General features: G+C 38.8%; 1 protein-coding gene across 1 annotated transcript in view; it reads right to left on the reverse strand.

Annotated features, from left to right (window-relative positions):
• Positions 1 to 2,800: 2,800 nt before the first annotated feature.
• The window catches only part of DUSP10 (dual specificity phosphatase 10), a 70,083-nt gene continuing 46,045 nt past the window's right edge, over positions 2,801 to 26,838 (reverse strand). Inside the window, exons 4-5 of the mRNA XM_055144854.1 lie at positions 8,408 to 8,459; positions 2,801 to 3,126 (exon numbers count right to left, since the gene is read on the reverse strand). Of these exons, the coding sequence (XP_055000829.1) occupies positions 3,030 to 3,126; positions 8,408 to 8,459 (149 nt within the window). The 3' untranslated portion in view covers positions 2,801 to 3,029. The remainder of the gene's footprint in view (positions 3,127 to 8,407; positions 8,460 to 26,838) is intronic.

Below are 26,838 nucleotides of genomic sequence, written 5' to 3' on the forward strand. Positions count from 1 at the left end.
GAGACATAGTGTTCATCATCACTGATTATGTGGAAATGCACATCAAAATGATACCGAGCTGTGATCCCACACCAGAGGAAATGGCTTATACCAAGAAGTTCAGAAAAAAACATTATTGGCAGTCTTGCAATGAGAAAGGAACCCTCATTCACTGTCGTTGGGACTCCTCATTGACTGTGTTGACAAATATCAACCACTACTAGTGACTCTTTCTGTGGGAAACACTATTTGTACTTCTTAAAAAATTAAAAATAGAATTATTATATTGTCGAGGGATTCCACTCCTTAGCATTTATCCCCCAAATGCAAAATCATTTGGTTGAAAAGTTACACATTCATCTATGTTCATTGTAGCACTATTTACAATAGCCAAGACCGAGACACAGCTCAAATGTTAAATGATGGATGCATGGATAAAAACATCGTAGTATATAGACATAATGGAATAGTACTCAGCTATAAGAAAAGATGAATTTTTGCCCTTTGCTACAAATTGAATTAAACTAGTGGGGATCATGTTAAGTAAAATAAGTCATAGGGAGAAGGATAGTTGCCAAATGATCTCATTCATGTTCTATGTAAACGAGGCAAAGGAATGGGTAATGTCCAATGAAAACAAATTTTTGGACTCTGACAACATAACAGAAGAGGTTATCAAGTGAACCCAGGGTTGGGGGTGGAGATTGTTTGGGCTAGAAGTGACTGAGGGAAAATGTTGGGTGTTTTGTACTTTGTTGGTGATGTGGGGCAGAAACTTTGTCAAAAGCTTAAACATTAACACTGCTATAAGCCATTTTATTTCAATAATAAAAAATCTGTTCATTGTAAACCAAAATTGAAGGGAAAATGAAAATAAACAAGACATCAACACATAACCCCAGAATTCCCCTCCCAATCTACTGAAGCCATAAATATGAACAGCTTGCAAGGCAAGTGAGTACAGCCTGGAAATTGCTGGCTGAGTGTGACACATTCAAGTGTCACGAGAAGGCAATCCTAATTCTTTGATTTTTGATTTGCAGACCTTCAATCATGTGTCTCTGCCTGTATTATTTGACCACTCTGTATATGCCTACAAATATGTTAATTTTACCTAAGTAACCTAATTTATTGATATATGCTCGGTTATAGTACTTCTTTATAAGACTTTCATTTCTTAGATAGATAGTAATGTTTCCTTTTATATTAATATAAGTATTTCTTTTTACCAGCCTTGCTAAAATATTTTCAATTTTGTGGATTTTTTAAAGGAATTAACTCCTGCTTTATGTTTTTTTTTAAATCCTCTATTTTGATTTCCGATTCTCTATTCTTATTTATATTTGACTCATTATTTCCTTCCCACTTACTTTGGGTTTCCTTTCCTTTTGACTCTTCCTTTCCTAGCTACTCAAAATGAGGCATTAAATCACAATGACTTGATATTTTCTTTTTTCACATGGACATTTACAATTATTCCTTGGAAGCATAGCTGTAGCTGCACCCTGTACATTTAGATATGTTTTACTTTGTTCTCGTTTATTGCGGAGTATTTTTTAGTTTCCCTCTATTTGTCACTTTAGCTTATTGGTTATTTGTGTGACTCATTTAATTTCCATATGCTTATAAGTTGTCAGAATTTTTTTCTATTATACATATTTGACTTCATACCATTGTATTCGGAGAGATACAAGTCGCACTTTGTATGATTTCCATCATTTATCAATTCATTGAGACTACTTTTAGTCTGAACAATCGTCTACCAAGGAAACGATCAGATGCCCTTCAGATGTGAATTCTGCTCTCTGGAGTAGAATGCTCTATGTTCAGTTGGCATGCAGCACTGCTTAAAATCTATTTTCTTCAATATATCTTTCCTAGTTGTTCAGTTCATTATTAAAATTTGAGGACTCTCTGTACCTGTGTTCAGCCTCGAATACATATCTTGCTTACTTGTCTCTCTGCTTAGTTATTTCCACTTTGGAGAAGCCCAAGTTTTCTCTTGAACACATTTTCTTTCTTCTTGTCCAGCCTTCAACCACATTTTTCTGAGCAAGTTTAATTGAATAAAAATTACCTTGTTTCATTAAATATAACAAAATAAATTAAAATTTTAGTACTGTAATCTCTGATTATTATGACTGAATTCTCTTTGTATCTTTTCAGCATTTCAATTATGATAATTATTGCTACATGTATTTTCTGACTATAGTGCACTGTTCAACTGGAGCAATACCACAGTGGGTAGGGCATTCGCCTTGCACACGGCCGACCCGGGTTCGATTCCTCGGTTCCTCTTGGAGAGCCCAGCAAGCTACCAAGAGTATCCTGCCCTCACGGCAGAGCCTGGCAAGCTCCTCATGGTATATTCAATATGCCAAAAACAGTAACAACGAGTCTTACAATGGAGACGTTACTGGTGCCCACTCAAGCAAATTGATGAACAATGGGAGGATAGTGCTACAGTGCATGGTGCACTGTTACGTATTATAACTGAACCAAGTCTTAGCATTATATATACTTTTCTTAGTCTTAACACTTTGTCTCATATCCAATTCTGCCTGATAAATAAGTTAAGAACTTTCATTCTTGACTGTGCAAATTGTTTTCCATCAAACTTACAACTTTCAGTCACTCTTTATATATGTTTATCCTTTTTCTCTTTCTTCTAAAAATTGCCATTATGCACTGGTGGAGGAATGTGTACTCGATCATTGTATGACTGAAATGTAAGCACAATAGTTTGTAAGTCTGTAACTGTACCTCACAGTGATTCATTAAAAAATAAAAGAATTAAAAATCAATTAATTAATTAATTAATTAATTTGCCATTATGCCTTTAAATTCTTCACAGGACTCTCCGAGATTCTTATTACTTTTCAATTTTTGTTTTTATTTCCAGGTTTTGATGGATCATTATAATCAGGCCATCTTCATGCTCATTTATTTTTTTTGGTCAACTGAAATAAGTCATTGAGTGGTGCTGGAGGCCACGTGGTACTAATGATGAAGGAAATGATTGGAGTAAGGCAAGTATAAGCCAAGGACCATTAAAGATGACCAGAAATGACCCAGAACCGAGGAGAGTGGATGACTTCTGAGAGTTTCCATAAACAATTAATCCTCCCAACACTTTGATCTTCTGGCCTGTAGAATTATAAGAAAATTAATTCATGGGATTTGGAACATGTCTCACTGTGGTAAACACATATATTGCTTGCTAGACCTTAAATTAGACCTTAAATGAGTACCACATGGTACCCAGCATGACCTGGAGCTGTCATTGCCCACCAACACTTTATCCCATACCCTGCAGAATCTCTTGGCTAACCCGCCCCCTCCAACACATACACATGAATAAATTATCACTGTATGACTGAAATGCAAACACGAAAGTTCCTAAGTTTGTAACTGTACCTCACCTCACGGTGATTCACTAATAAAATTTTTTTAAAAAAAAGTGTTTCTGTTGTTTGAGTTACCCAAAGTGCGGTACTATGCCTGGAGACCTCCTGTTCATGCTTTTCCTTTAACCGTTTGTTTTTGAGGGTTAGTTTTGTGTTTGCCCTAATGATTATCCTCCATTGCCTCTTTAAACAATTGCCTCTAATTAGCTGGCAAATGCCTCAAAGGCATATATTTGTTTTCAGCAAATTCTTTCAAAATCAGGTCAAATAAAGACAAATCCTGAAAAGTGAGCTTTCCAGAGAACTTCCAAAGAAGCCCACAATGGCAATTCTATGAGACGGGACTCGTGGGAAGATCCAAACTAGTCCTATGTTGTTTTTAATGGTTACTGTTAGGAGTCTATTCATTTAAAGGTTACAGCAGCAACAAAAAAAATATAAACAGAGTAAGAGGAAACATCACCAACTCATTACTGAGACTCATCTGCTTTTCTTAGATAAATGCTCTTCCAAATATTCTAATCTTTTGCTAACTTTCCAGAGTTTTGAAAACCTTTGCTCATGTTCTCATTGTGTTTGGAGGAAATTTACTTCAACATTTTAGAAGTGGTCTTTTTCTGGGATGGATTTTTAAAGTTCTGACCATTCTACAATTCTCCTCTCTCAATAATAAACTGAATTTTGAACTGTAACGGGTGTTAAAGTTCTTGTTCTGAACTCGCTTACTCACTCAGTGAAAAGTTGGGTTACTAATTAGACAAATAACCAAAGGAATCCCAATGCAGATTTGTTTACAAAACTCGGATTCACTGTACTGATTGGTCCTTCAACTTTGAGCTGCCTCCCTTGCTCTTAATTTGTGTTTGTATCTTCTTCCTCAAGGAAGAGATTTCACTCAGGAAAGAGTGCTGGATTGGAGAAGCCCTACAGCAGGTAGGGCAATTTCCTTGTACATGCTTGACCTGGGTTTTATCCCAATCATCTCATATGGTCCTCTGAGCACTGCCAAAAGTAATGTCTGAGTAAAAAAGCAGAGTGATCATTGAGCATTGTTGGGTGTAACCCACCCCATCCCCCACCAAAAATAGTGCTATGGTCACTTATTAAAAATATATAATATATATACATATATATACATATGCCTATTCCCTGTATTCTGCTTTTAGAAAATACTTACAGAAAAAAATAAACAAGAAAATTGGGACTTGCCTCACTAGTTCATCAGCTCCCCCTTCTTCATTGGTCATAATCCCTCAATTCTTATTATTCAATGTCTGAACATAAGAATGTTTCTAGCTGTTCACAAGCCTAGTGTCAGTTGTTCTATACTGATAATAAATGGAAGATTGTAGAGAAATAGTCCATCATAAATATTTCATGCTTCTGTACTCTCGGGGCTTTCTGGGAAAACATTGCTATTCACCTAGATTAAAAGATGATGGAATGGTAAACATTCTTTGTTAATTAGAGATAGAAATTTCTCTGGGTAATTTGAAAAATTTATCTCCATCAAAATGGAACATCTATATATCTGAATCATAGAACCATCAACACTGAAAGCACGAGATCCAAATTACAACAAGCAAACTTAAAAATGTGGCTTTTAACCAGTCATCTGTTCTCAGGAACTGGGGTTGTTTCCAGATTCTGGCTATTGTGAACAGTGCTGCAATAAATATACAGGTGTACATGTCATTTCTAGTGTCCTTTTCCCACCGTTGGTATATATTCCCAAGAGTGATATTGCAGGGTCATAGGGGAGCTCAATTTCTAGTTTTTTTAAGGAATCCCATATTGCTTTTAGGTACATATATGCAATATAATACTATGCAGCAGTCAGCAAATATTAATTCATGAAATTTGCTTATAAGTGGATGGTCATGGAGAATAACATTCTAAGTAAAAATGAGTCAGAAAGAGAGGGACACACATAGAATGACTACTAATTTGTGGAATATATAATAACATAGTATGAGACTGACACCCAAGAGCAGTAGACACAAGGGCCAGGAATATTCCTCCATAGTTGGAAGCCAACCTCATCAGCTGTGGGAGAAGGCAGCTGGGATAGAGAAGAGAGCACTAAGTCAATGATGGTTGGAGGGATTGTTCAGGATGGGAAATGTGTGCTGAAAGTAGATAAAGGACCAAACGTGATGGCCTCTCAATATCTATATTGCAAACCATAATGCCCAAAAGTAGAGAGAGAATATGGTGGAAATTGTCTGCTATAGAGGCAGGGAGAGGGTTGGGATAGGGGAGATACTGGGGACATTGGTGGTGGAAAATGAGCACTGGTGGAGAGATGGCTGTTTGATCATTTTATGACTGAAACTCAAACATGAAAACTTTGTGATTCTATCTCCTGGTAATTCAACTTTAAAAAGTATTTTTAAAAAATGTGCCTTTTGAGAGGCAGGCTAGGGGCTTGGGGGATGGTGATGATACACTGATGGAGGAAATTGACACTAGTGATGGGACTAGTGTTGGAAAATTTTATGGCTGAAATATAGCCATTAATAACTTTGTAAATCATGATGCCTCAATAAAAAAGTTATTTTTAAAAAAACAGTTTATTTAAAAGGGAGACATTTATTTGTTTTATTTTGGGGAGCAATCTCACAAGTTGTATTCAGGAGGTCCAAAGCCCCTTCAGGTAATTCTCAGCCAAGTTGGTGATTCAATATGAATACTCAAGGATATGGTGCTACCTTTGCCCTGCTATTTGGGGAAATTCCAAGGATACCCCAGTGATTATGGGTGAAGTCCAGGACCATGGCCAGCAGTTCTCATGGTGGGGCGGGGAAGAGAGGGGCCTCCAGAGCTGCACCCTGCAATGTTCTAGAAAATATGTGATACAAGGAATCAAATCAGGTTAGCTGCATTCAAGGTGTGAGCCTTAAACCCTGTACTCGCTCTTTGGTTCCATGACTTATATTTTAAGGATAATAAAAATCTAGGAAAATTCCTCTTCTCTCTCCAGACTTTGTTTACTTCCATACATAACCCACTTCTCTAGATCTTTTCCCCCGAAAGAATGTGGAATAGATTGTGCAGTCATCCTGCATATAAACTTTGTGTCTCTATAATGTTGAGGTTCCTCTCCTGTGGTTCAACCTCTATATATGCAAAATATTTATTCCATGTATGTCCCCCAGGAGGAAAAGTGAGAACCAATGAAGAGAAGCTGCAATGGGAGTAAGTTATCTTTAAGCTGCAGTGAGAAAGAGATAGAGAGAGAGAGAGACAGAGAGATAGAGACAGGGACAGAGAGAGAGAGAGAGAGAAGAAAAGTGCTTGCCATAGAGGCAAGCTGAAGGTGGGCCAGTTGGCAGGATGGATACTGGGGAAGTTGGTGGTGGAAAATGTACTCTGGTGAAGGGACAAGTGTTAGAACATTGTATGACTCAAACTCAACCATTTGTAACTTTGTAACTATATTTCATGGTGATTCAATTAAAAAACTTAAAAAAAAGGAAAGAAAGAATTCTGCCAGAAGAACATCTTCAGTCTAGAAACTCTAGTCCTGGCTCTTCCCTGTCCTCCTGTCTTCCAGGGTACCCTGTCAATATTTCAGACTTGCATGCCACAGGCACAGAAGTATGTAGCTTTAAATAAACGCTGCTCTGCACATGTGCGATTTACTGTAGGTTCTGTTTCCTTGGAGAAGCCTGACTGACACAAAGGCACGGACTTCTTGTAGAGTTGTTTCACACTGATATCATCAGATGTTTGCAAATCTTGTGAAATACTTTTCTTTCTTTTTTAAGAGCAGCTTTTGTCACATCTTTGATAACCCATGTTAAAACTTGAATGTCACAAATATATGTGCAAGGCAAGCCCCTCCTGGCTCCCAATTACTTGCAGGGACTTATGAGGTATTTCTTCTTCATTCCCAAATGTTCTGCACATTTTTGTTGTACCAAAATAATAAGGATTTTGTTTATTGTTCTTATTTATGTGGTTATTTTGGTTTCTAGGACAGTATGCATAACCAAAACTATATATGAATGCCAAGTTATTCCATTTGGGTTAATAATGATTCTCAAAACTCATGATATAAAATTATCATTGAAAATTATGCTAAAAAAGAAAAAAGCTCCTGAAAATTGAGTTTATTTTTATAACGTTTTAAGATTTGAGGGTATTCTCCTTCATAAGTTATAAGGTTGGGGTTTTATCTATAAATAACAAGTAAAAATATTCAGTGATTTGGATATTTACAGTTTCTCTGCTCACAAAACATTCTCTGGCTAGCTACTATTTCTTTTTAATGAATCATGGTGAGATACAGTTACAGACTTACAAACTTTCCCTGATTACTTTTTAGTCATACAATGATCTAGTACCCGTCACTCCACCAATGCCCATTCTCCACCATCAATGTTCCCAATATCCCTCCCCCTCCATCTCTGTGACAGGCACTGTCCCTTTTACTCTCTCTCTCTCCTTTTGTGTGTTATGGTTTGCAATACAGGTAGTAAGTGGCCATCATGTTTGGTCTATAGTCTACTTTCAGCACACATCTCCCATCCCAAGTGAGCCCTCCAAGCATCATTCACTTAGTGATACCTTCTCTATCCCAGCTGCCTTTTCCCCGCCCCATATGTGACAAGATCCTCATGGCCCTTATCTCTATTATCCTTGGGTGTGGTTAACTACTTTTTAAATCCACATATCCAATATAATATCAGATTAGAAAAGCCATCAATTAGAAAATCAAATAAGCCATCAATTAGAAAAGTAAGGTGATATCATCCAGGTCAATTACCAGAGAAAATTATTAATTTAATTATATCTGCTAAGATAAAAAAATTACATATTGTCCTTAAGGTCTATCTTGCATTCTATATGTATAAATATTAGCATATGAAAGAGGAGTTACTGGGAGAATAAAAATACCCTCTCCCCAAGTATTTCTCACTTATTGACACTTTCTATGTGCTAAGAACTATCCTGACATACAGAAAACAGCAATAGAACAATTAACAATCTATAACCAAGAATAACATGTAGCTTACCCTACTCCAGAAGATGGAATGCACAGAATCCTCATGACTCCAAAAAGGCCATCTGAAAAACAAGAAATAGATAACTGTATTATCAATATTAAATGAAAAATTAGAATAACTCAAATTAGTGGAGGCCAAAGAGATAGTACAGAGAGCAGCATGCTTGCTTGCATGTGGCTGCTCCAAGTGTGATCCCCAGCACCCATTTGGCCCTCCAAGCCTGCCAAGAGTTGATCCCTGATTGCAGAATCAGGAGTAAGCCCTAAGTACACCCAGCTATAACCCCCCCCAGCAAAAAAGGAATTCAAAGAAAGAAGTGCTAAGATGCTAAAACATGCTACTCACTAGAATCCTTTGTAGTTTAGACCTAAACCACTTCCAACTCTGCTACTGCTTTCCCTTCCAGATGAGGACTCTAATTTATCTATCTCTGCTTTTTTTTCCTTCTAACTGTCTTCATTTCTTTTCATCAAGACTTTACGCAACTCTTAAAACCCATGGTATGCCTTCTGGACTTCTCTGGGGATCCCTGATGCTAGGCATTCAGATCCAACGTGCAACATATTACCAGAGCCAAGAGGTTGGAGATGGAGGATTATTTGGTTCTTCTCATTTTCTTGACTATTTTTAGAAGTTTTATTACGGGAGAAAAGCTTATGTGAAATGTTCCTCCTTTGCTTCTCTCACTTCCCAAGTAAAAGGCAATATTTTTAAAAAAATTGAAGAAATAAGAGAAATTATATATACATTTGTGTATAAATAAACCTGCGCTAACTGTGAAGAGAGTTTTGAACTATGCTGTTTGTCTTTTATTTTAATGGGTTGAGAATACCAGATTGTGAAAATTTTAATCTATTTTTATTTCACACAGTAGAGATAACAAAAAAAATTGTTTTGCTTTATTTTCAGTTCAAGCACAGAAGAGTCACTCCAAGAAGAGATGATGATAAAGTCACAGACTGACTCAAAATTATGTGCAAATTATAACAAACAAATTTTAACAATAAAATTTTAAGAACAAACTATGACCATCCCCCCACTAAAAAAAATTCTAACAAGTTTTATCCAAGCACAGTCCCCTTGAAAATGTCACCATTTTTTCCTTTCTTTTCAGTGTACTATATGTGATACTGAGTATTTAAATCATTAAAGACAATTCTTACAACCGGATGATAACATTTTCCCTTCATTTGAAGGATCAATTTTTTTCTCTTTTCATAATTTTGCTCATTGGATCTAATGATCTCTCCTTCAAGATACAACCAATTTCATAAGAGGAATGTTTTCAAGTGGAAATTGACTTTTTATAAAAGTTACGTTGTTAGTATAGAAAAAATCTAACATAAAAGGAGAAAATAAGCACAGGAAAGTCTCATTTTAAGCAGGAATGTACCATTTCAGAAATGCATGTTGAATTACTTCACTTGAATAAAGAGCTTATTGAAATTCCACCAAGTTTCCTACCATAAAGATACTATGTTTATAAATGTACTCTGTTGCCTCATTGGCATATGTACTTTTGTGCCTCATTGATTAAGCAGAAAACCAAAAGCCTTCACTACAGCATAATAAATACATATACCATGCTGGGCTAGAAGAATATTAACAACTGGCAACAGGATAGGAAATAAAACGACTCTCAGCCATTCAGTAAATAAGAAAACTATAACTAGATTCTACAAAGAATTAACAAGGAATGTTGGCTCTCTCCCTTCTTGTTTTCTCATGCCCCTTTATTTCTCCTTTCACAAGAGTGGTGGTAGTGGGGTGTATGTGGGGGGTGGGTGGGTGGAGGGGGCTGGTAAAGTAACCATCAAGCAAAGCTACACATAGGCAAATGTGAGGTGGCAGGAGAGTAGATTTGTCAGCAAGAGCTGAAACATCTGGAGTATAGTCTATACACAGGGTGCACAGACTCACATGAAGAACAAGTAACTAAAAGGAGGCAGGAGGAGAGAGTTAGGTTGCCAGAGAAAAGAGGCAAATTAAAGGTAATTATAGGTGTATTATCTCTTAATCTAGCTAATATCTTTGGGGCCATTTCTTTTATTGTGAAAGCAGAAACATCCTTATTTTCTAACAACATGCCATATTTTATTCGCACAGCATGATGACTGCTATATAAACCGATGATAGAGTCATTGTAGAAGCTAAACCAATACTTTTACTGGAAATAAGTGGCATTCTATTTTGAATACCATGTTTAAAGAGCATGTATTAGATTTACAATTACAACCGTGGGTGAGAACAGCCTGCCCATGAGCAACGGTGACTCATATATTCTTTTCTAAAGAGACCTCAGACACCTACAGCTTCTTCTCACCATGTGGAAATGTGATACCTGGCTCATAATGATTACAGGGCTGGCTGGCAGTATATTGTGACGAATAAAGTGGCAGAACTTCCAGCCTCTTGTTTCCTTCAAGGACTAAATGCCCATTTCTGGTCGTATGTAATGCATATTCAATTACATTTCATCCTTCTATTGTCTCCTGAGGCCTACCCAATTTGAACATGGTCTCATGGTCTAAAGTTGACAGACTCATGGTGAAGGACAATGAGTGTAATTGTTCTTTCACTTTGGCTTTCTGAAATGAGGTCACGGCTACTAATAGTGTGACCAACCAGTCTATACTGATTTTAAGACAACCACCGGAATCACCCAACAGCACTGTGAGTGGGCGCTGTTAGGCCTGTGCAGTTATTTCTTGCAGGAATAAGTAACAAAAATGACTTTGGTTTAGGACAATCTAAAGCAGGAAAAGGGAAAAGAATACTTCAAAGTGTCTTGTAATCGTTCAGTAAAGTCAAGAAAGGAAGAGGATGACAAGGAGGAGCTGAAAAGACACAGATACCCAGAAAGACACAAACACCCAGAAAAATGTATCTGCATTTCTCAGTACAGTTCAACTGGGCTGACTATGTTTATATTTTTTCCTCCCACATGCCATATCCCAGAATTTCATAGCATGTGTACAGCTACCCAGAGACACTGACATCTCTTCTCTTGTCCAATTCTAAATTCCTGGATATACTCTGTCACTGTCATCTCGTTGCTCATCGATTTGCTTGAGCGGGCACCATTGTGAGACTTATTACTGGTTTTGGCATATCAAATATGCCATGAGTAGCTTGCCAGGCTCTACCATGCGGGCGAGATACTCCCAGTAGCTTGCCGGGCTCTCTGAGAGGACTGGACGGACATATGACTTTAAGCACCCGATTTTGTTCAAGTCCCTGTACCCCATCCAGGATACAAAGAGAGTTATAAGTTCTAAACAGCTACTGGGATCATTGTGCTATTTGAGGGTTTGGGAGAGCAGGCAGTCCCCAGAAAACTCTGTGTTGTGAGGCACAGAGCTAACCAAACCAACCATCCCAATAGCCTTAACTACTTTCAAGCATGAACTGGCTGCAATGCATGACACCCTCAGTGTAAATAAACCTCGGTAAATCAACAGGCAGTCAGAAAGCCACTTACCTTGTTGCCCTCACTGACTATTATGATCTGAACTTTGGTTGTCAGTTGTCAGTGGAGTCCTCCTGGACCAATTATATCTACAAGATAATACCACGACGAGTTATGTTCAGGGTTTTATGCAGGCAACTGGAAGATATGTTGAAAATAACTAAAAACACATGATGCTATAAAGAGAATGACTACAGCAAAGAATTTGAGAAATTTTGAGAGCATTCCCCCACCCCTCACAGGCCCATCGAAGCCATCCCAAATAGATGTGCAATCTGAGTAAGGCTTATCCTTAGTATGAAAAAAACAACCTCAAGTGTCCCTGCCCTCCACTTCCATCCACATGCCAACACTAAGCCAATCCTATATTTAAATTCTAGAGGCCCCTCCTGGGACACAGAACTGCATGCAGCCACTTAGGAGCACAACGTGCATCAACCCACACTCAGACCAGACCAGCTCAGTCAGAGCCCAGGGAAAGTTCCCTCACCCCAGATTGACCAGAACACACCTGCAGCCAGAACAAAGCTGTACTCAGATCAGAGCAACTAAGCAGTTTTGGAGTCCCAGCAACCTGGCCGCAGGCTCAGACCCATGCAGCTGTAGAGGAGAGCACATATAGACACCCAGCCCCGCACAAATTCTTGGAGTGATTCAAACTACACCTACTGGGTGAGAGAAGCCCTGAAATAGAATAGGCCAGCAAACATGTCTCACACAACTGAGCACAAGGAACATACATGAAGGAACTCAGCCTTGTCATCAGAGGGTGAAAAAGATCAACTATATCCTCAATTCACCCAACCTTACTAATCTGCCTGGAACCCTTAGGAAAAAAATCATATCAATACTTAATCATCTGAAAATGACATTCAAACAGAAAATCACTTGAATAAAATCTGATGAAAAACTTGAAAGAAAATCTGATGGAAAAAAGTGAAAGAACACATTCAAATAAAAGTAAAGGAACTAAAGAATACAGTAGCAAGTCTAAGTAGAAGAAAGAATGAAGCTGGAATTTGAGTTAGCGACCTTGAAGATATGGCACACAACTCCACCAGGAGAAAAGAGGCAATAGAAACTAAAATAAGAAAAAGAAAAATGATGTAAATGATATTATTGACAAGTTAGGAAGAACAACCCCAAAATCATGGAAATTATAGAAGAAAGAGGACAGAGAAAGAAAGACTAGTTGAATAAATAATAGCTTTCCCCGCCTGGACCTCCCAGTGTTTCCCATCTGAAGAAGGGTGAGAGGCCCAGAGTATCAAAGTAAATCCAAGCAGAACAATTCAAGTTCACATGTAATCAAAATTACAAGAGCCAAAGATAGAAACAGGCCCTGAAAACAGCAAGAGAGAATCAAAACCTCATACACAAAAGGAAAAGTATATGATTCATAGTATATTTCTCTAAATGAGACTCTACAAGCAAAAAAATTAATGACTTATGTAAAATATTAAATAAGAAAAGAACTTCCAACCAAGAATCCTCTTCCCAGAAGGTTATCAGTTAGAGTTAAAGGAGAGATTATCACATTATCAGATAAATAGAAGTGCTAGACATTTATAATATAAAGCAAAAATTACCCTAACACCAAAATAAGTTGGAATTATCACTAAGGAGGAAAGTTACAGACCTATATCCCTAATGAACATTGATCCAAAGATACTCAACAAAATCTCAGCAAATTAAATCCAAAAATATATCAAAAAGATCATGCAACAAGAATAAATGGGATTTCTTCCAAGGATGCAAGAATAATTCAATATGGGAAAGTCAATTAATATAATATGCCATATCAACAAAAAAATATGACCATAAAGATAAAAACCATATGAACATATCAATAGATGCAGAGAAAGCTTTTGACAAGATCCAACATTCATTTATGGCAAAAATCAACTAAATATGTTTAGAAAGAACATATCACAAGATATTAACAGCTGTCTACAACTAACCCACAGCCAACATCATATGCAATAGTGAAGAACTAAGAGCTTTTCCTTTGAGAACAGGCACAATACAAGGAGGTCCAATGTCTCTACTTTTATTCAATATAATTTTTAAGTCCTCATCAGAGCAATCAAACAAGAAAAAGGCACCAGATTTTTATTATTGAGAAAGCCTTTTATTTATTATTTGAATTTATGTATTATACATGTATATATATTTCATTGGTAATATGTGATTACTTCTTTTTCCACTCATTTGTGGTATTTGTTTATATATTTATTTATTTAATATTGAATCACTGAGATAGACCCTTACAAAGCTGTTCATGATTAGGTTTCAGTCATACAGTGTTCCAACACACATCCCTCCACCAATGTACATTTCCCATGATACTCTACTTCTGACTCATTTAACTCAGCATGACATTCTCCATGTCCATCCATTTATAAGTGTCCCAAATTTCCCTCCCATGACCCCCCACCTCACACCTCTATGGCAGTCACTTCTCTTTCTCTCTTTCTCTCTCTCTCTCTGTGTCTCCTTTTTTTGGACATTGTGGTTTGCAATACAGATAATGAAGGGTTGTCATGTCTATCTCTTTACCTATTTTAACACCCAGTTCCTTCCCAGCGTGATCATTTTCAACAATCATTGTCATACTGGCCCCTTGTCTATCTTACCTACCCTCTGCTCTACAGACACTTGTAGATTCCAACCATTTCCCAGTCTTCATATCCCTTGTTTTCCCTGGGCTTGTATATTAGTCTTCTACTATATAATTTTTATATACCACAAATGAATGCAGTCATTCTATACCTGTCCCTCTCCTTCTGACTCATTTCATTTAGCATAATATTCTCTATGTCCATCCATTTATAAGAAAATTTCATGATTTCACTTTTCCTAACACTGCATAGTATTCTGCTCTGTAGATGCACCATAGTTTCTTTTTATAGTCATTGTTCTTGGCCACTCAAGTTGTTTCCAGATTCTCACTATTGTGAATAGTGCTCCAATGAGTATAGAAGTGTATATGGTGTATCTGCTGTGTCTTTTTGGACCCCCAGGTTATATGCCCAGAAGTGATATTGCTGGGTCAAATGGTAGCTCAATTTCTCAATTTTGAAGAATGTCCATATTGTTCTCCAAAAAGGATGGACCAGTCATCTCACCAACAATTAAGGAAAGTCCCTGTCTCCTCATATCCATACCAACACTGGTTGTTCTTGTTTTGTTTTGGGTTTTTTTTTTTTTTGGAGGGGGGTGTTGGTGAATGTGTGCCAGTCTCTGTGATGTGAGATGATACCTCATTGTTGTTCTGATTTGCATATCCCTGATGAAGAGCATTTTTTTCATGTGCCTTTGGCCATTTCAGTTTCTTCTTTGAGGAAGTTTTTGTTCATCTCTTCTCCCTACTTTTTGATGGGGTTAGATGTTTTTATCTTGTAAAATTCTACCAGTGATTTGTATATCTTTGATACTAACCCCTTATCAGAAGAGTATTGGGTGAATAATCTTTCCCATTCCATAGGCTGTCTTTGTATCTTGGTCGCTGTTTTTTTTTTTTTTGAGGTGCAGAAGCTTTTTAATTTAATGTAGTCCCATTTGTTTATCTTTGCATCCACTTACTTGGTCACTTACTTTCATCTTTGAAGATACCTTTAGCTTCAATATCATGGAAGGTATTGATCACATTTTCTTCCATGTACCTTACTGATTTTGGTCTGATATTGAGTCTTTAATCCATTTTTATCTGATTGTTGTGCATGGCATTAGGTAGAGGTCTGAGTCCATTTTCTGCATGTAGTTGTCCAGTTTTCCAGCACTACTTGTTAAAGAGGTTTTCATTGCTCCACTTCACATTTCTTGTTCTCTTATCAAATATTAAATGATCATGTATTGCTAATACTTCTCTCTTGTCTCAATCATCTTTTAATGCTCTGCTATTAGTACAGATAGCATATCCTATCACAGGAAAAGAAACTCAGATTGGCAAGCATTTTTCATCCTCACACCATGTGTAAACATGAGGATCAATGACTACCTTGAAATATCCAATTGTCTTTTATTACCCCTATTAGACTAGACTAGTATGGTTGTGTATCCCCTGCTTCATGCCTATATGTATATGGCTTGCTCCTATAATTTCTACTACACAGTCTTCTCTTAATGTTGGGACAATGTTGCTAGTACATAATATATACTAACAGTGAAGGACGAGGTGCATGCTAACCAGTTGCAGTATGTTAATCAGTCACTGTCACTAGATAGAAGACAGGAGAGTGGATCACCTCTGTTCTTTCTCTTTCTTAATGTCCAGTTTTTCAGTCTATCTGCATCAAGTCTATCTGCATTTACTCCTCCCTACATAAACAACAAATTAAATCAAAGGGAAAATAAAATGGAGCAGTGTTCCTTGCAAATGCCAATGAGCTCTAGTTATCTTTCTCACAGCATGTCTCATGGTCATTTTGGCAAAGGGAGTTTTATATTCAGCCCTCTGCCCTGGCAATATCCTGGCCTGGAATCTCAACCAGGGTCAGAAGTACTTTCCTCACTTTCTAGTAGGAACAGAATAAGATGATGTTTGTTAAATAATTTCACCAGTTCTAGAGTCCCTTCCCCCTTCAATCTTACCAGAAAATCACTGGTATTTCAAAGGTGGATACAATGAGATTTTTCCAATGTGATGCCTATAGAAAAGGTTAAGTTTACCTCCAAGGAAAACTTCCAACAAACTCTCTTAACAATTGTTCTAAGTTGTTAGGAGAGTTATTTAAAAAAAATAAAAATAAATAAATAAATAAATAAATAAATAAATAAATAAAACACTGGTTTGGGGGCAGGGCACTATGGTAGAGAACAAGCTTTACATATATGAGGTTGAGTTTGATACTTATTATATAACATACAGACCAAGGAAGAGAACAGTGAGTATGAACAGCAGTCCTTTGATTTTCTTGGTTATTTGTTACCTTATAGTTTCTGGGGTTAATGCACTGTTGGGCAGGGTGGGGCTTATAGGAATCCAAAGGCCTGAAATGACAGAGCCTTTATCTTATTTTTCCTTATACCATATCGCTAAAAAAAAAAAAATGCAGTACAACAAACCTAGGATCCAGCTTGATACCTTGAATGACTCAGCAAATATCTCTCCAGAGACAAAAGCAATTTTATACATTTCTTTCCGATGGTTTTATTAACTCCACTCGGCCTATTAATGTAAGAGTTCTTTTGAGGACAGAGCTCATAGTGCAACAGGGAACAGGGCTACAGCCCTTTCCTCAAAGATGTACTCAGTACTAGATTCACAAGACAATTCTATCTTGAGTTAAAATCTAATTTGAGGCCATTGCTCTCAAAATTCTTATACTCAAATTATGATATCATGCATGCTATATATAAAACATTTTATGTTTTACTTGATTAAAATATTGAAATAGAGGGAGAAAGAGAACATGAGTAGAAGTAATTGAAAGCAATAAAACTTAAAATATAGTTTAAGTCAATTATATTGTTCTAAAATATATTCTAGTCACATCATGCCTGGAACTCAGAGAGCAGTAAATAAAATTTTTTTGAATGAATGAATGAGATTTCCAAACAATCAATAGTAAGAGAGGTCAATTTAACCTGGTTATACATTCAATGAAACTAGGGAGAGAAAATAAAAACTGTAGTGTTGACTCAGACTCAGTCTTCACCGGGGCAACCTGGAGAGGGGCAGGTTGAGTTTCCTTCCCTGTGCCAGCAGAACTTCAGTAGCCAAAAACCTTGAGAACCCAACCACAAAGCCATGCTAAAGGCTGATCTCCCCAGGCTTGGATGAGCCTCAACTACAGGGGAACCTGCAAGAAAAACCCAGGTATGCAGGACGGTGACTGAGATCTCTAAACTCACTCGGATCAGGACTGGGCCTCCTCCCACCAGCTCCCCAGTTTTCCAGTAGCTTGGCAATCACACCCACAAACTGCCTCCGGTGGAGTATAATCTCATCAACAGCCAAGACCCAGAGACTATGAAATAAAGCTCCTGGAAGAGAGCAACACAGAACATCTTGGAGCACGCAGCAACATTCGTGGCCTCAAGACCTCTTATACTCTAGCCCCCTGATGTACCAAAAGTAGCAGATATTTGTTTGAGTTTGACATATATGTTTGGGGGCTGGATTGATAGCACTGCAGGCAGGGCATTTGTCTTGCACGTGGCCAACCCGAGTTCGATTCGCAGCATCCCATATGGTCCACCGAGCACTGCCAGGAATAATTCCTGAGTGCAGTGCCAGGAGTAAATCCTGTGCATTTCCGGGTGTGACCCAAAAAGCAAGAAATTTTTTAAAGTTAAAAAAAAACAAATATATGTTTGTTATCTCTCATACAAGGGCTTAAATGGCTCCAGGATGAAAAACAATTATCTTCACACTCTTATGTGGTGGGAAGGTGCATGGTGGTGGGATTGATATTTGAATAAACTAATATTATCTATAATGAACTATTGTGAAGAACTTTATAAAAATAAAATAAAATTTGGAGGAGGGCCAGGGTTGGGGGCGGGCCAAGGAAAAAAATTTTAAAAAGTATTGAATAGCTAAATTTAGAAGGACTGGAGCGATAGCACAGTGGGTAGTGCATTTGCCTTGCATGAGCAAACCCTGGTTTTATTCCTCTGTCCCTCTTGGAGAGCCCGGCAAGCTACCGAGACTATCCCACCCACACAGCAGAACCTGGCAAGCTACCTGTGGCATATTCGATATGCCAAAAACAATAACAAGAAGTCTCACAATGGAGATGTTACTGGTGCCCACTCATGCAAATTGATGAACAGCGGGATGACAGTGCTACAGTGCTATAGAGCTAAATTAAAAAAAAAAAAACCTCAGGCTCCAAAATAAAGAAAATTTTCTCATGTGTAAATGTGACTTCACTTCTCATGTGACTTCATTATTCTGAAAAGATGCAGAAAATGGAGGAAGTTGTTATTTGAAATTAAATGTCCTTTCAATACATGTTTACTTGAATGGTTTGTTAATTTTTAAGTATAAAGTTAGAGAAAAATCTTAGTCTGATAAATAATTGAAACAACTGGATTATAAGATTCTTGTGGTTTGGTAGATTATTGTGTATTCCAGTCCAAGGCTCTGATGCCTTGAGGCACTATCCACAGCCCCTTTGTGATATAGCCCAGCATCTATCTCTCCTGAAAGAACTCTGAGTTTCAGTGGTCCTTTAGTCCACTGAGTGAACCAAAGAATCGGCTCAACCTTTCTTTCTCAGACACATCTTTCAGAACTGGAAGATGTGTTAGGGGTAAAGCATCCCAAAATGCTTTCCTTTCTGGGAATCATGCATTCTCCTCACCCCCCAAACACACACACATTTCCAAACAATATCAGTAGTTTGTTACTAATTTAGATCATGTATACATTGTTTAGATTAAATTATTTTCATATAGGAATTATCCCCAAATATTAATAATGCTTTACTAGATGCTAACCTTCTCTGGAGTTTTTCAAGGTTTTCTAATTTTCTTTTATATTTCCTTGATAATTATCTACAATATATGTATTATTTTTAATGTATCCACATAGTACTAGAGGCTCTTTTTCTGTCACAGTGTCTCCTTTTTTTATTTTATTTTTTAGGGGGAGGAGTCACACTCAGGGATGCTCAGGGGTTACTCCTGGCTCTGCACTCAGGAATTACTCCTGGCAGTGTTCGGGGGACTATATAGGATGCGGGGGATTGAACTCAGGTCGGCAGCATAGAAGGCTAACACCCTACTCACTGTACTATCGCTCTGGCCCCCAGTTTCTCCTTTTAATTATTGAATTCTATCTACCACCTTTGTGAATAATACATGTTGTCACTGTTGCTAGTCTCTCTTCTTAGTAATATTTTTAGTAAATATTTTTAGTAAATATTTCTTGACTTTTTAATATTTCCTTCAAATTAAATTACCTAATTTGTTTTCATTTAGTGAACTTTAAAGTAGTTTTTAAATTGAAATTACCTTCAAATCTTTTTTTTTTACAACAAACCTAGTCTACACTTGAATCTGTAAATTGTATAATGTATAATATTTAAACACTTTTATCTTTGAGAATGTTTTACTTTCAAATATGTCTGTTCATCTTTACAATTTGCCGTTATTTTTCTCCTGATTTTTTTTCTTTTCCTTACACTTGAACAGCTTCAATGTGATCGTTTTAAAATCTTTTTCGATTCTTTTCAGATTCAGAGAAACTAAGAATGTATCAGACCTGTTATTGAATGGTTTCCCTCTTTCCCATAGGTGGGGCTATACACCCAAAGCCATTTCAAAATTATTTCTGCTAAGACACTTTGGGGCTCTGTAGTTTTAAGTAAGTTATATATTAGAATTTTGCACCTAAATTTCCTTGCTGCAGAAATAGTGTGAGAACTTCATCTCAAATTAAAGCTTGATATGGAATAACGGTTCCGATTTGATTTGTTTGGGTTTATTTCCATCATGAACACTCTGATAAGTTGGTAGACTTCTAACCAATGTAATAATCATAAAATAGGTGGTTGAGTAGGCCATTTTCAGCAATATGGCTATTTCCAATTAGCCAGCAGCTATTAAATATGTAAACACATCTAGTTGATTCTCTCCAAGGTCAACAGCTGTCTTAAATATACTTTTCAAAGAACCCAATATCCAAGGTTTTTATTAACACTAGGCTTCTTGCAGAGAGTGCATCTTATTTTAAAAATCATTATGAAGGAATGTATAAACAAATATCAAGATGTAATAATATTGCTTAGTTTTTATACAACTCAGGGAACAGAAAGAGTAAGGAAAACAATCACCTGTAAGTAAGCATGTACCTTAAGCATACTTAAACTTGTTTAGCCAGGTGAGCCGTAAATATCAAACTGCTCCTTTCTGAAGAGGGGTTTCTAGCATAAGAAATGAGTGCAAGGGAAAGCTTTCTCAGCTTTTGCGTCAGAGATATATGGAATACCTTGTGGTTTATTTTATCCTGGGAAGTAAATAAAATTTTATACACAGACACATGTATTATTAAATGTGCCTAGAACCCAGTAGCTGCTCAACCAAGCTGATTTATAATCTTTTTTTTCTACTTTAATCTTCTTGTGTATCTTTACTGTAAACACAGTTGGATAAACAACCGGGATTCATGGGTTTGCAACTTGAGAGGATCATGACATTCAGGTGACTGCATCTCCCTGAGAGCCCGGCACATACAGGGGCATGGTGAAGGTTGGGGAAGAACTGGGAAGAGGTAGAGATTGAAAAAAAAAATGGTTCTCACATTGCTTTCAAGCACTGTGCTCTGAAAGCTTTACTGTTTTCTCCCCAAGTTAAATGTAAACTAGCTTAATATTGAGGATTTCAGGATTTCTCTTCTTACCTGTACGAGGTTGACTAGGTTTTCTCTAAGGACCTGTCTCTGTATGCATGCCTAATACCACAAAGGCCGATGACTCAATGAATCTGATTCCAGTCTTCTCCATCCATGGCTTCATCTCCATCCATCAATAAGAAATTCCATTCCTCCAACAAGAATCCCACTATCTCTCAGAATGATCAGAAAAGAGACTTCTTTTGTCCCAAACCTATAATTTGTAACTGAGATCTTGGGATGCTCCCAAATGGTTACTTAATGAGTCTTGTTTTCCTGTTTTCTTTCATGGAACTAATGTTTTGGTATTGTTTTGGTGGGGCACGGGGTCTCAGCAATTGTTTTCAGTCTTTTTCCACCCAAGGATGAGCACCAGTCCATGGAAAACCGTTGATTAATGGGGCAGGTTATGTAAGGGAAAACTCACAAGTCATAAACATATGGAAAACTGTGTCATAAAATTTTGAATAAAAAAATAAGTAAGTAAAATGTATTAGTGCCACATTTGTGCTAAGGTATAAATAAGTGGTGAGAAAAACCTTACACCGAGTAGAGGGAGAGCAGAGTGAGGAGAATTAGAAAGAGTGAAATATTCATATAGAGGTCACAAGACACAGGAGCGTGAGGGGTCATATAAAGGACATGTTTCAGCTCCTCCACTGGGTCTCTTGCCTAGACCCAGTGCAGTGTGGTATTCCACACTCTTAAGAACCCTGTCCCTAAGACTCAGTATCCTAAGATTCAGAATCTGCACACTGTTCCTCACCCCCAGTTCCACGCACTCAGCCCTGGGAGGAGGGCCTCCCCTTTCCAAATATGTACAAAACCACCAGACCCAAAGCAGGCTGTGGGCTGGCTGAGATCAGGGCTATTCTGGGGCAGCCAGTTTGCACGCTGATAGGGGAGGATTAATGAGAGTCTGCTCATCCATTGCAATTAGAAACAACACTAGCACTATTCTGGGGCTATTTCTATGCAGGGAACTTGAACTGCTCATCAGCCTTCCTCGCTTAGAGACCTGTGGGTAATTAGGGCCGTGTTAAATATAGGAGAACCAGCCCAGAGCAGCCCCATCTGTGCTGGTGCCTTTGGCGCTCAGGCTACACTGTGCCCTCAGCTACCACTCCAGGAGCAGCAAATGGGGGATTTAGCTTCAACCTAGAGGATTTGGTAGTTGCTTAACTCAAGCTAAAAATGCTCTGGCCTTTCAGGCCTCTGCAGGCTGTCGGGCGCAATTCAGACGTGAAAAGCACCTCATGCACCCCAGGAAATCCTCATGACATTTATAGGTCCCCAGGAGCCAAACCACAGGGTTGCCACCAGCCAGTTTACAAAGGACAGATCAGTTTAGGACTGAGACGGGGACGGAGAGCAAGTGTCTGGAAACTGAACAGAAACAACTTGGGAGCAGAGGTGAGGAAGGGTGTCGTGCATGCATTGCAAAGCCTTCCCACTACATGGGGCTGTGGTGACATGGTGCTATTGGGGAGCACATCAGAGTCCTAGTGGAAAGGCCCCAAGGGCAGCAGCTAGCTTCACTCTGCATTTGGAAATACCTGGCACTAGACCATGATTTTCTCATGAGATTAGGGGTGCTGAAAAAATAACTTGTGTCATTATTTCCATCTTACACGTTGGTTTGACATCAGTATGCAGAGAGCAAAATCAGAGCCCATGAAAATGGGCCCCAGAAAGAGTAATCCTGAGTATTTGTGGCCCCTACATCTCCAAGGCAAGTGTGAAATACACCCTTGGAAGCCAAGGACCCAACAGTGGCCCTTGGACCTGTTGCTTTGCCATCTCTTGTAGCAGGCAAGAAACACATTGTTTCTCCTCTGCTGAACCAGAACAACCCTAACAGGGAACTTCTAGCATGGAACCTTTAACAAGGAACCCAAAATAAGCCAGTGAAGTTTCAAACCAGCAAAACCCTCTCCAGGAGGATCACAGTGGCCTGGGAAGGGAGAGGATGAAAGTCAGCTGTTCACACCAGTAGAGCCAGGGAGCCCGTGAGCTCAGTGACGCAGTGCCTGCCTCTGTGTCTGTCCAGCTATTCTTTTGCTCCTCCTAACACCCAAAGATCAGAGTATTCTATAACTTCTTGGATTTCTAGAAACTTACCTGGCAGTTTATTCAGATGCTGCAGATTGTCTGCTTGACCTCGGGGCAATGCCTTGGATTTACATTTCTCAACCAGAGGCCATAAATATTCCAAGGGGACCATGGTTGGAAAATCACATAAATGGGGGACATAAAACAAGGAAGAAAACTGGTAGTATTGGGGTGCACAGAAAGTAAACAAGGTAGCTAACACAGACGTCAGAGATTGACAGAGGTAGGCCCCAGTTGAGAAAAGGTTAAGAAACACCACACTAGAGGGCCTGAAGGTAAGTTTGGGGCTATGTCCTGCTCATCCACAAAGCTTGTGAAGGAATGAGGATTGGATGGTTCTAGGCTGGGAATGAAACCGCTCGCTAATGTATTTGGGTTATCCAACTGTGTTGGTGGTCACCATGTCTCCTCGACGTTCATTCTGCGGGCACCTGAACTTTGGGGACTTATGTCTTCAAGAGAAAGTGGCTGGATTAGTCCTGTATTCCTTGTTTCCACACACCCACTTCTGTCTCAGTCCTCTTCTGTCTCTCCTGGGGAGAGACAGATCCAGAGTCTCCAACTCTGGCCAACCATGTGGTCTGACTTGGTAAGTTCTTGAGACTTTTCTAACTTCTGGACTCAGGCAATAAAAACCACCTCTTACAGCAAAATACCATTTGGGATACTGCAGACTATAAATGAAGCACATGTCTGTTGAATGAACAACTGCATGGATAGGTGTTACGGCAAAATGCTGCCTCATGGTGGGAAAATCATTTACACAGAAATCCCAGCCACCAGGCTCCAAATTAGGAGAAAGGAAATGTTCTGTCGCACAGCTCTTGCGGAAGTGACATCCATAAGGAATGAGAGCTGAGAGCAAGAGGATGAATACTTGTACTTGCTTCTTTTCTTTCGGCCTTGGCCCCTGCCTCTAGCTACTTCATGATTTGGTAGAAGATGAGTCATATGAAATAGCACTCAGGACACCAAACTGGGCTACAACTCGGTGCTGCTGGGGGTGGATTTTTTTCCCCCCCCACCCTGTCTTCCTGCATGGAAAGCGGCGGGCTGGCGGCACCATGTGGCAGGCGCCATCTTCTGATTCCAGACCCACAGGTATTCGGATTTTACTTTGGGGGCTCCCAGGAACTCATGGGAAGGGGGCGTAACCGGCACGCCCTCGGCCCAGATAAACCCGGAGCTGCTGAGCGCGAATCGGACCCTCTGCGGCGCTTAAAGACTTTGACTCCAAAGATGTAACACATTCGGGCATCCAGCGCAGCACCTGAGAGCAATGCATTGGGACACCAAACTGGGCTACAACTCGGTGCTGCTGGGGGTGGATTTTTTTCCCCCCCCCACCCTGTCTTCCTGCATGGAAAGTGGCGGGCTGGCGGCACCATGTGGCAGGCGCCATCTTCTGATTCCAGACCCACAGGTATTCGGATTTTACTTTGGGGGCTCCCAGGAACTCATGGGAAGGGGGCGTAACCGGCACGCCCTCGGCCCAGATAAACCCGGAGCTGCTGAGCGCGAATCGGACCCTCTGCGGCGCTTAAAGACTTTGACTCCAAAGATGTAACACATTCGGGCATCCAGCGCAGCACCTGAGAGCAATGCATTGGGACACCAAACTGGGCTACAACTCGGTGCTGCTGGGGGTGGATTTTTTTCCCCCCCCCACCCTGTCTTCCTGCATGGAAAGCGGCGGGCTGGCGGCACTATGTGGCAGGCGCCATCTTCTGATTCCAGACCCACAGGTATTCGGATTTTACTTTGGGGGCTCCCAGGAACTCATGGGAAGGGGGCGTAACCGGCACGCCCTCGGCCCAGATAAACCCGGAGCTGCTGAGCGCGAATCGGACCCTCTGCGCCTAAAGACTTTGAATTCAGAGACTTCTTACAGCAATGCACTGGGACTGTGAGCTGGGCTATGTAATTTCTGGCAGAATTCTCCCTGGACTTTATACAGAAACCCAAAACCGCGCGGACGCTGCCGCATCCGCGCGACTTAACATTTATAATTGTCAGCAATGTGAATTGGTTCCATTTGAACAGGTCTGACTTGGGGGGAAACTCCAAATAATAACAGTAAGTTTTTGTTGAAAATATTGAAGGTTTTTAATGTAGCAGCCACCTCTGGACTGTGAACTAAGCAAAAGCCCCACGCTGGCCGACGTGGCGTGGCGTACACCATACTATGAGGCGCAGGAAGGGGGATGAGGGGAAAAAAGAAAAAAAAAAAGGGAAAAGGAAAAAGAGAAAAAAAAAAGAGAGAGAGAGAGAGAGAGAGAGTTATGTCAACTATAGTGAGTTTTGTGTTGAATTATGGAATGTAATCAAGGTAAAGAAAAAACGAAGTGAAATTCATTAGTTATACAGTAGGGGGTAGGGGGTGGGGGCGGGGGGTATACTGGGGTTTCTGGTGGTGGAATATGGGCACTGGTGAAGGGATGGGTGTTTGAATATTGTATAACTGACATATAAACCTGAGAACTTTGTAACTTTCCACATGGTGATTTAATAAAAATTTAAAAAAAAAAAAAAAAAAAAAAAAAAAAAAAAAAAAAAAAAAAAAAAAGAAATAGCACTCAGGCAATTCCTCAGTGATTTAGTGGATCTGAGAAAATGGAATTTAATTTTCCAAGAACTCTCATCTAGACAAGTAAAATTTGTCAATCTCTGACGTCTGTGTTAGCTACATGCTACAGAAATTCTTCCTTAGCTTCAGTAGCTGTGTTCTGAGACCTCAAAACTCACACTGGATGACAAAAATAGCAGATAATACTGTGTCCTATAGAAATAAGTACATGCTGCTCTTTCTATATATATACATCTGTGATAAACTTTGATGGGTAGAATAATTACATTAAGAGATTAATAACAACTAATAGTAAATATAATACAACTTTATGAGATAGTAAAGGTTATCTAACTCTGGTCTCTCAATATTTTATAGTACATAAGAATTTTAGTCATTGTTGGACTTTAGTAAACTGAAACTGTATTAAGTAAAACTGTGTATAAGTTTTGGAACTGTTTTATATATTTTTCCCATAAGTATACATTTAATCCTCACAAGAATGTCAAGTAGGAAACTAAGACTCAGATAGGTGATTTGATTTGATCAGTGTTGCATAGTATTTTCAACTTCTAGACCTAAAATTTGTTACATTTCACTTGGCTGTTGTTGATGTTGTTGTTTTAACTACACAAGAGGGATTTTTAAGAAAAGAATGTAGCAATTGATGCCTTGGGACACTTCAGTTGGCATTTGGTCTAAAAGGAGAACATACTTATCCCCTAGGAAGAAATGTTCTACTGAGGAAAGAGATGAATTAAGGACTCACTTGCCCATTTGAACTTTAGCTTTATCTACTCATACAATGATTCAAATACAAATAATTATGATTTAATATTTTTAAAGGGCTTATAGAGAACTATGTTTGTGGAAATCTCAGCCATCTCATGAGAAGACTTCAGCTTCATTAAATACAACTGAATTTGAGGAAATTCTCTTCAGTCACAATT

Source organism: Sorex araneus, chromosome 7 (genome assembly GCF_027595985.1).
Source record: "Sorex araneus isolate mSorAra2 chromosome 7, mSorAra2.pri, whole genome shotgun sequence".
NCBI classification, from domain to species: domain Eukaryota; kingdom Metazoa; phylum Chordata; class Mammalia; order Eulipotyphla; family Soricidae; genus Sorex; species Sorex araneus.